General features: G+C 51.2%; 1 protein-coding gene across 1 annotated transcript; it reads left to right on the top strand.

The window, feature by feature from the left end:
* Window positions 1-1845: 1845 nt before the first annotated feature.
* Window positions 1846-7788, top strand: LOC121166980 (prestin-like; the record flags this gene model as incomplete). Its single annotated transcript, XM_040996313.1, has 6 exons — window positions 1846-1915; window positions 2874-2966; window positions 3954-4061; window positions 5016-5216; window positions 6157-6211; window positions 7595-7788. Coding segments are annotated over 6 exons (721 nt in total), but the record flags the coding sequence as incomplete, so codon positions are not given.
* Between the last annotated feature and the right edge of the window lie 3177 nt (window positions 7789-10965).

The following is a 10965-nucleotide window of genomic DNA, read 5'->3' as shown; positions in this document are numbered from 1 at the left end:
GGGCTGAGCCAGGGCTGGGTCAGGGCTGTGCCAGGGCTGTGCCAGGGCTGCGCCAGGGCTGCGCCAGGAGCCTGGAACTCCATCCTGGTCTCCCACAGACGTGTCAGGGGCCCAGGCATGTAGGCCTCATCTGCTGCTTTGCCAAGGGCACCAGCAAGGAGCTGGGTTGGAATTGGAGTTGCTCCCCCAGAGAGAAAATGGGTGTTTTCATCTCCAAAAAGGACAGAAAAGCGTTGAGAAGATACATGGTTCTAAACTCAGAATAAGAAGTGACTTTTATCCCAAGGTCGGACATTGCTGCCCTTGGGTCCCCGAGAGGAGTTTTCCCCAATTTAGTACAGAGAAGTCATTATGATTTCTACATATCCGCAGTGGATATTAAGCCTAACAGGATGACACAGTTAAGAAGCCCAGGCATGGGCCTGGCGCAGTAGCCTAGTGGCTAAAGTCCTCACCTTGGCATGTGCCAGGATCCCATATGGGCACTGGTTCATATCCCGGCTGCTCTACTTCTCATCCAGCTCCCTACTTGTGGCCTGGGAAAGCAGTCGAAAATGTTCCAAAGTGTTGAGGCCCTGCACCCACGTGGGAGACTCAGAAGAGGCTGCTGCCTGCTGGCTTCAGATCAGCTCAGCTCTGGACATTGCAGCCACTTGGGGAGTGAATCAGCGGATGGAAGATCTTTCTCCCTCTGTCTCCCCTTCTTTCTGTAAATCTGCCTTTCCAATCAAAAGAGATAAATCTTTCAAAGGAAGATGATGCGGAAGCCTGGGCGTGTCGGAGGGCTGCGGTCCCATGTCTGACTTCTGACCAAGCTCACTACCCCGGGTACCCTGGGAAACAACAGCATTGGTGCATATCATGTTTTTTAAAGATCGATTTATTCATTTGAAGGAGCTGAGACAGCGAGCTTCCATCCACAAAGGCTGGCGCTAAATAAATACATAAATCTTTAAAAAAAAATTAAAATTCCTCTGTTTTCTTTACTGAATAGTTTTATGGTTTCAGATCACAAATTTTTAAGTTGGACATAGTTTTTGTTTTTAAATGCTGTGTCTTTCTCCCTCGAGCAGTTAACAACAACCGGTGAGTGTTTGGGGTTCTGTTTTCTGTTGGCCGTTCGGCCGGGTCTTGGAACTCCAGCACTTGGACACTTGTTCCCATGCCACTGGCTCCTCCAGCTGAAAGCAGGGCACCTTGCGGAGCTGGGTGCTGGGGCCTTGGCTCTGAGCTTCCACTGCAGATGCTCAGCTCCCGTTAGAACATGATGAGTGTGGAGACGAGCACTCCGCTTTGGCAAAGAGCTCGTGGGTGCCAGGAACGTGATGGACATTAGCCTGTGCCCCCACCAGCATTTTGTAATCCATATTACACCCAGAGGGGTGTGCCAGCCTGTGGATGATGCACATGGCAGACGCCCCCAAGAAAAGCCTATGGGATTCCACAAAAGGGGGTTTTCTTGTCCCTGATGTCATTAAGGAACTTACAAGGACTGAGCCTTTTCTGGGAGCAGTGATGTTTGTTCTTGAAGAAATGGGGGTCTCAAGGCCTTGGACGTGGCCAGGGGGACCCATCCGTCCTCTGCATGGTATAAGCTGCACCTGTGGAAGTCAGCTCCACAGCCAGAGGGATCCCAGCATCCCACCAAACCTCCCGGCAGTGATATGATGCACTGGGCATGTGCGTGGGGCGAGGGCGTCCTCTATACAGGCCCCAGACGAGGATCTAGTGTTTCCTGCCCGCCAGGGAACCCACGCGTGACATATTAGGCTTGCTAAGCTGCCACGCCTAAATCACATGCGGTGCCATGCCGCAGGGGTGGCTTAACGCTCTCTCTGTCTCCAGTCCGAGCTACAAAGTCCTTGGACAACTTCCCGAAACTGACGTGTATATTGACATAGACGCGTTTGAGGAGGTAGGACCTTCCTTGGTGGCTTAAAGAGGCGGTAAGCGTGTGGTGTGTGGTTGGCAGAGCTGCGCGTTTACACGGAGCTAGTGCTCAAAGCGCAAAGTGGGAGCTTCCACTGCCCGCCAGGATTGAGTGTTCTGCGTCATGGTGCATGCCCAACCCAACCTCCCAATGTTGTTTTTTTCCCCCCATTTATAAATGGGTGGAAAATCACACAGCATAGAATTAAAAGAGATATCTGCAAAGGCTGAGATGTGGCGTGCGTGTGCACGGTTTTCTGACAAGTCCCAACCCAGTGGAACTGTGAGTGGTGGGACAGTGCCGCTGTCCCTGCGTTCTGTTTGGTCCTAGTTGAGCAGCGCCTCCCTGTTGCCACAGCTCTGGATGTTCACTTCTGTGGACTCTCGAAGACTGTCGCAAACAAAACCTTTCAGAGCTATCCTTTGTTCCCATTTGCTCTGCCGAGTGCTGTGGAGGGCCTTGCCAGGGTTCCTCTCACCAGTTTGTCATTGCTCTTTTGTCAGTGCAAAGGACGAGGTGCTGGGTCACTGGTTCCCACACTGCGCCCTGGGAGCTCGGTGCACCTGCTCCTTGCAGACTCCTCCCTGCAGCCTGTGAGCCAGTGCGGCTGTGGCTCTGCCACCTTGACCTTGACCCACAGGCTTCCCAATCCCCCAACCCCTTCCTTCCCCTGGTGGAATACAAGCATGCTCCAAGCACCTCGTGGACAAAGTGGGATTCAAACAGGAGTTGGAAGCACCCTCGTGTTTTTCTCTTCCTTCTGTGTTTCCTGGCGCATGATGGCCCAGTTTTTCAAGGTTTCCTGCACGATGGTCTCTCTGCCCAACACAGCCCAGAACTACTTAGCATGCGCTTTCAAACCGCAGGAAGGGGGAGCCCACGGCAGCTCTGAGTCTGAAAGATGGCCGGGTGTTAAGGTGACACCTATGCTTTCACTCCTCAGATCAAAGAAATTCCCGGAATAAAAATCTTCCAAATAAACGCCCCAATTTACTACGCCAACAGCGACTTGTATAGCAACGCGCTAAAGAGAAAGGTGAGTCACGCACGCGCGCATGTGTGTGTGTGTGTGTGTGTGTGTGTGTGTGTGATTCCAGCGCCGGGATTTGGCCTGATCAGAATGTGGGGACCTTGTCTCTGTTCACCCTCTCTCATTCTCGCTGGGCTTTTCCCTCCTGCCGTTCCCGGCCCCGCTCCCTCACCTTTTCTCTTATGGTAAAACACACGTAATTGTTGAATGTCTCTGTTTTAAAGATTTTCAAATGCAAACCCCAAAGAGTAACACAAACTGTATTCGCGTGATGTGACACCGTCATTACCACTCCCCTCTCTTACAAGACCAAAAATGGAATGAAAACAGAAGTATGTTCTGGGGCCAAAATTATCAAAATTTGAACATGATACAAATTTCACAATATAAATTTCCCTTTAACTCTCTGAAGACTTGCTTAGGTAATTGGATATTTTTTTTGCACCAAAGAAAATTCTTCTTTTAGCTCCCCTTCCCGTAAACTTTTTTTTAAAAAATGTATTTTTTTTTTTTTATTGGAAAGGCAGATACACAGAGAGGAGGAGAGACAGAGAGGAAGATCTTCTGTCTGATGATTCACTCCCCAAGTGACCACAACGGCTGGAAATGTGCCACTTCAGCCCCCTGCTCAGGCACCTGGAAAAGCAGCCAAGGACAGCCCAGGTCCTTGGGTCCCTCGCACCGTGTGAGACCTGAGTTCAGTTCCCAGACCCTGGTGCTGCCCCAGACCAGGCGCAGTAGCAGCAGGCGTTATCGCTGTTGAGCCCGCATGGAGAAAGCAGCGCACAGTTCCACTGCCACGCTTGCCACTCTTGCTTTTTTCTGCTTGTTTTTTCTGTGTGTGTGTGACTGAGCTCAAGACATCGGAGGGGGAGGCAGAGCAAGTGGCATGGACAGCAGCTTGGAGGGAAAGCTCCAGATGGAATGGCGTGTGGGTCAGCCTCCGGGGGCTGTGCAGTGACTTGGTGTCTGTCTGTCTGCCCCTGTGGGAAGACCGGCGTGGACCCAGCGGTCATCATGGGCGCCAGGAGGAAGGCCATGCGCAAGTACGCGAAGGAAGTCGGAAATGTGAACATGGTCAGCGCCATCATGGTCAAACCGGTGAGTGGCCTTCTCATGGCCATCGTCCTTTTTGTTTTTCTTTTAAGATTTATTTATTTATTTATTTATTTATTTATTTATATTGGAAAGTCAGATATATAGAGAGGAGGACAGGAAGATCTTCCAAGAGTCAGGAGCCTCTTCCGGGTCTCCCACACGGGTGCAGGGTCCCAAGGCTTTGGGCCGTCCTCGACTGCTTTCCCAGGCCACAGGCAGGGAGCTGGATGGGAAGCAGGGCTGCCAGGACACGAACCAGCATCCATATGGGATCCCGGCATGTACAAGGCGAGGACTTTAGCTGCTAGGCTACCGCGCTGGGCCCTGCTGTTGTCCTTTTATTCACAGTCCAGAATTAAACACAGAGTGAAGTGCCTGAGCCAGAAAAAGTTAGAGATGGTCCACCCAAGTACACTTTAATAACAAATGCACCTGATGAGGTCAATTAAGAGGATGGTATGGAGAGGAGTAAAAATTGTTGCTTTAAAAAAAATTAAAATGTGGTTAATTAAACTACCACTAGGGAAAATCAAATCCAATACCAGAGTGCCCCCCACTTCATATCACTCTGTCATTCTGTCGCTCTACATTTCAAATAATTTTTTTAAAAAAGTCTTGCAAAATTATACCATCCCTTCATGAATGTTGTCATCAGAACAAAGATTTTGAGCCAAGCACAAATGGTAAAGCAAGTTAATCCTTTGCCTGTGGCACTGGCATCCCACATGGGCACTGGTTCGAGTCCTGGCTGCTCCACTTCCATCCTGCGCCCTGCTTATGGCCTGGGAAAGCAGTGGAAGATGCCCAAGGACCATGGGCCCCTGTATTCATGAGGAAGACCCAGCAGAAGCTCCTGGCTTCAGACCAGCTTTTCCGCTGTGAAGTGGTGTTTTTTTTCGCAACACCCCCGAATGTAAACTGCTGCTGGAGCTTTGCTTGTGTCCAACCATGGCCCAGGACGCAGAAGTTGACGGGGAAAATGCCGCCAAGCCCGACGAGGACGACGGCGAGGTGAAATTCCCTCCCATCGTGGTCAAGAGCACGTTCCCGGAGGAGCTGCAGCGCTTCATGCCCCCGCGCGACAACGTCCACACCATCATCCTGGACTTCACGCAGGTCAACTTCATCGACTCCGTGGGCGTGAAGACCCTGGCGGGGGTAAGCCACCCGCGAGCGTGCCGCCAAGGTCCCGGTGCCCGACCCCGGCCCAACCAACGAGCCTGCCTTGTCCACTTCCCCCCCTTCCTTGTCACTGTTCTTGGCTCTTCCATTATGGAGAATCTCTAAAATGTACCACAGTGGCCAGCTAAGGGGGAGGGATCCTTATAGAGGGGTCGGTGAGCTTCAACGATGTGGCAAGTGTGGTCTCTCTGGGTCTCTCTGCTGCCCCCACCCCCGTCCTTGTCCCATTCAGAAGCCCAGCTCTGTCATCCCGTCTTAGGTGCCCTGGGATCCATCTATAAATGACGCGCTAAGACAGAGGGACCACAGAGCTTCTGTGTATCACTCTGCAGCTCAGGATGTTTTCCCCAGAAGGAAAAGGCTTCTTTGAGCTCCTGCCTGCGAGCAGAGCGCGCAGGAAGAGGCAGCCCCACCTCTGGGTGGTCGCGCAGCAGCTCATGGTGGCAGATGGGGGAACACATGGCGGGCGTGAAAGTAGAGACAGAACCGCGAGCAGAGCTTACGCTCAGACCATCAGTGCCCACCCTCCGAGGGCACAGCCAGCAGCAGCCCCGCCTGCCTCCCGGATGCCAGCATGAGCCTCTGCCTTTTACTTACCCCATCAGCCATCATCATGAGGGCGTCCGGTCCCCACTTCTCCGAGGCGTTTTGGAGGGAGGCAGGTCCTGCTGTAACCCCTGCCACCTTCGCACCCCGCTGGAAGATGGCAACCTTTTTGGTAACCCCCCTCAACTTCTCCCTTGTCCTGGCTCAAAGCAGAAGAAACACAGTTCTTTTTGACTTTAGCCGATGATGTGTGGTTATTACAAAGCGGATGAGTCCCCAGAATGTCCGTGTCACTCAGATACACACGCCTGTTAGTAGACTGTCACGCAGCCCGGGCCGGGCACCTTAAAGCACCTGCTCCTTGTTACAGATCGTGAAGGAGTACGGAGATGTTGGCATCTACGTCTACTTGGCAGGCTGCAGCGGTGAGTGGGCGCCAGGACCAGCTCTGGCACTTTTTTTTTTCTTTCATTACTTTGCACCTATCCTGCTGGCAGAAATGTTTGCCAGTGGTTCCTGAGTGCGCAACAGCCCAGGGGAGACAGCTTCTGTCAGGCAGGGCCGCGGAGAACGCGGGACGGAGCGCCCCCTACAGATGGCCAACCGGCATCAGCCTCCAAAATTAACAAATGTGTTTTCCTTGGAAGGGAACAACGCTGTCCCCTTCCCCGCAATACCCACCGTACGCTGTGGACATTCAAAAGCACACACGTATGTAGTCAGTCATCACAACACGTCATAAAAAGACAAGACATGGGCCTGGCTAAAGTCCTCGCCTTGCACGCACCTGGATCCCATATGGGCGCCAGTTCTAATCCTGGCAGCCCCGCTTCCCATCCAGCTCCCTGCTTGTGGCTGGGAAAGCAAGGGAGAACGGCCCAAACCCGTATGACCCTGCATGCCCATGGGAGACCTGGAAGCGGCTTCTGGCTCTGGTTCAGCTCAGCTCCACCTGTTGTGGCCACCTGGAGTGGGCCTGCAAAAGAAGATCTTTCTATTTCTCCTTCTATCTACTTTTTTAGGATTTTTTTTATGGGAAAGGCAGATACACAGAGAGGAGGAGCGACAGAGAGGAAGATCTTCCGTCCAAAGATTCACTCCCCAAGTGAGCGCAATGGCCGATGCTATGCCAATCCAAAGCCAGGATCCAGGAACTTCTCCCGGGTCTCCCACACGGGTGCAGGGTCCCAAAGCTTTGGGCCGTCCTCGACTGCTTTCCCGGGCCACAAGCAGGGAGCTGGATGGGAAGTGGAGCTGCCAAGATTAGAACCGGCGCCCATATGGGATCCTAGCGCGTTCAAGGCGAGGACTTAAGCCACTAGGCCACAGCACCGGGCCCTATCTAACTTTTCTAATTAAAAAAAATCAAATCTTTGAAACAAACAGGAACCTCTATACAATAGCATGGCTTATGCAACAAATAAGAGGTAGAATAATTACAAAATAACTTCAAGGGGAGTTCAAAAGTTTCGTTGGAAATTGAATTGAAAGCTAAGTTCTTTGTTGGATGCCAAATGTGTTTCAAAATGCAAGTAGAATCTGTTTTTTTTAATTCCTGTGAATTCTTTGGAAACCTTCTGAGACACGCAAGTGATGAAAATAATATTTAAATGTACTTACATTTGCCTCGAGAAGTTCAGGAAGAACGCCTGCGTTGTCCCTCAGAGTGGGGATGTGACACGACAAAGGTGGGACTGGGGTGAGACGCCAAGGGCAGTTTCCCTAACAGCTCGGTGAGGCTGTGGCTTTTGTTTCAAAGTGAGAGCGAGTGGGCTGACTGGTTTTCCCTCTTTCCCTTTCTGTTCTAGCCCAAGTCGTGACCGACCTCACTCAAAACCGATTCTTCGAGAATCCCGCCCTGCGGGAGCTGCTCTTCTACAGCATCCACGACGCGGTCCTGAGCAGCCAGGTCCGGGAAGCCCTGGCCGCGCAGGAAGCCCTGGCCGTGCCTCCCCAGGAGGATATGGAGCCCAACGCCACCCCCAGCACTCCGGAGGCGTAGCCGGCAAGGAGCCCAGCCTGGGCCCGGGAGCCTAAGTTACACACGCTACGCGCTAGGCTCTTCCTTTTTCTGCGTGAGTAGTGGGTAGGCCAGGTTTGATTTGAAGGGTGAATGATGCCTATGTAGCCAGATGTGTCCTCCTTGTGCTTTGCTTCATTGTGCCTCTTGCCTGCCTTGACTGTGTGCTGACAATCCTGTGACTCTTTGGCGTCGTGTTTGTACACCAAGCACTTAAAAAAATGCACTTGCTTTTAAGCAGCAGATGGGATTAGCTCCTTGCTTTGGTATTATAACCCCTAGGCAGGGGACGGGGAGCCTGGAGCGGCTTAGTGCAGTGTGGACGGTCTGGAAAAGTGGACAAGCACCAACAGGAAAATAGAAGCATTACACTTCCCCCACTCAGACAGTCCTGTTGCCCCTCTAGCCCTTACTGTCCCGCTGTGCACATACGGGACACCCAGAAAGGCTGCAGCCGGACAGCCAGTATGCCACTCATGGTGACCCTAAATACGGGTTATGTTACATCACTGAAATAGCCACAGGCTTGAAAAACTGGGACTGAATGCATGAATGCACATCCTTCCAGACCTTTTTCTGTGCAGATCTACATTTTTCACCAAAGACATAGCTGTGTAGCATTTTGTGAACCCATTAATTGTGGTCAACAATCTATTTTTCTTATTCCAGGACATATTTACCCTATACAATATTGAAATTTCCCCAAGTGTTCCCACATTTGCAGTCAGCCCGTCCAAACCCTTCTCTCCCCTGAGCTCACGCTGCGACTGTCCCAGGAAGTACTCTAACACAGTTCTCTGTTCCTGGATTCTTTTTGCCACGGCCTCAGCTTGTTAAGGAGGCTGGGGCCGTCGACTTGACGTTTCGTCTCGTCCATCCCTGTGGCAGTATTTAGCTGGTTCTTTCATTCCCTGAGCCACCAGCAAGCTACCCCTGCTAGTCAAAGTCTTTGTGGATGCGTGTTAGACGTAAAAGTCTCACATCCGAAGACACGCCGTTGTCCAGCTGCCCTGCCACTCGCCGCGCTAAGGCAGACCGTTGGTCGGCATGCAGCTGAACAACCAACCAGCTTCTCTGCCTGGTTCTCCACGTGTTCCTCTGACGGTGAGTGAATGTCCACTTTTCCATTAACCCGTGAGCATCAATGACCAGCCACAGCTCAGTCAGCATTTTTAAGTGTTATCCTCAAAAGACAGAGGAAGTTGAGAGCTTGGTTATTTCCACTATCGCTTTCAGATTAAGGATGTAGTCAAACAGTGACCAACTAGGGTTTGAACGGTCTCCTCTTTGACACAATTGTGGTCTTGTGGCTGTGTGTGGTTTTCATGCGCTCCATTCTGTTCTTATTGCCCGCACTGCTGTGACCATGGCCAGTAGGAATCCCTAGAAGCTTTTGATGTAGCTGCTAAATACCATGTTTAAGAACTTAACCTCAGGTAGGACTCGGTATCTTCCTTAGAAGTCCACAAGAGTTAATTCTAACTATGCAGAAACAGGGGATGTTCAAAGATGGGGGTCCAGAGGATCTGAACTCAATTTGTCACCAGCAGTTCTCATGCTTTCCTCTGCTGTCTGTCTAGCAGGGTCCTAGGCCCCAGCCAACCTGTGCAAAGGCTTCTCAAGAGTTTCTGCCAGCGGGGAGTATGTGTCTGCATTTTCATGCAGACATCACCATGACAGAAGCGAAGCAGCAGTCCTGGCAGAAGTAGGTTAGCATGGCCTGCTTGCAACGAGCCCCACAGTTTGGGTAAACTCCTATCACATATCTCATGACTTGACTTAGGAGGAAGGGTTCTACTTTAGATAGACTACCGACTTAGTTAATTCAGAGTAAAATTAGACTTGCACGTGGATGGCGCCTGCGCAGTCAGGTACGTCTGCACCATGCCACGGACGGCCTCCTCCAAGAGCGGGTCTTTGTACAACTTCAACTTGCACTGGAAACTTCTTTAAAGGGATTCACATCATTCCAATTGCTCAAGTAGAATTTAAGGCTTTTATAAATAGTGTTTAAACATTCATCATTGCACATTCTTTACACACGTCTCCAGCAAATGCCTTCTGTATGGTACGTGTTCAATACTAACGGTGTAGATTAATAGCACTCCGGAAACACACGTGTGTTTAACTGTTCTTTTGTAACCTGTTTGGGATAAAACTCAGTCATGTACATAAACGGCACTCAAGTCTTACTGAAGACAGAAAATGGTTTTTTTGTTGTTTTAGCTTGCTTCTGACATTTCAAAATAAAATTTCATCCATGTGTAAATAGGCCAGCATGCTTTAACTCATTTATTTCATACAGTGGAACACTGCCTGACCTTATCTTTGTCTCCTAGTCACCTGTTCTTTCTGGGTTTAGTAGCTGCCAGTATATTCCCTTCAGGCCGGAGCCAAATTCGATTCCCGTTGCCCTGTCATGGTGGCTGTACTCCTCAGTGAGACAGGGACTGGCAGTCTGAGAAAACCCAGCTTCCCCAACATCCCACAAATCTGCTGCGCTAAAACAGTGGCTCATGTCTGCTTCCTGGAGGGATCAGGTGGCTATGAAAAGCCACTGTGACCCAACGCCCAGGAAGACTCCAAAGCATGCCAGGTGTGGGCTCTGGACGAGGTATGGTGGCCAGAAACGGGGTCCCAAACGCCAGTCTTCCCTGCAGGGACAGTAAAGGGTGTGGCTCTTCCTCCAGCCCTAGGTGGCAGGGGAGCAGCTCACTTTCAAGTCGGGGTGGGATCTGATCCTGTAGACCTAACTATTTAGCAGAGAGAGGAGGTGTCGACTCCAACTGTACATTCTGAGGAAATGACTGCCCTCTAGTGGAGGGAAGGCAGCAAGCCCAGACAATCTAACACCATCATCCAAACCTGAGGAAACTCAAACCATCCTAAGCCAAGGACCACCTGTAACTCCCTCTAGCTAAACATACGTTAACTCCCTTCTAAGCCAAGGACCACCTGTAACTCCCTCTAGCTAAACATACGTTAACTCCCTTCAAAAACAGGAGGCAAGGGCCCGGCGGCGCCGTGGCCTAGCGGCTAAAGTCCTTGCCTTGAACGCGCTGGGATCCTATATGGGCGCCGGTTCTAATCCCGGCAGCTCCACTTCCCATCCAGCTCTCTGCCTGTGGCCTGGGAATACAGTGGAGGATTGGCCCAAAG

Source organism: Ochotona curzoniae, unplaced genomic scaffold (genome assembly GCF_017591425.1).
Source record: "Ochotona curzoniae isolate NIBS_2020 unplaced genomic scaffold, NIBS_Ocur_1.0 patch276, whole genome shotgun sequence".
Taxonomy (NCBI): Eukaryota; Metazoa; Chordata; class Mammalia; order Lagomorpha; family Ochotonidae; genus Ochotona; species Ochotona curzoniae.
Note: the sequence above shows the minus strand (reverse complement) of the source record. Positions and strands in the feature narration are given on the sequence as shown.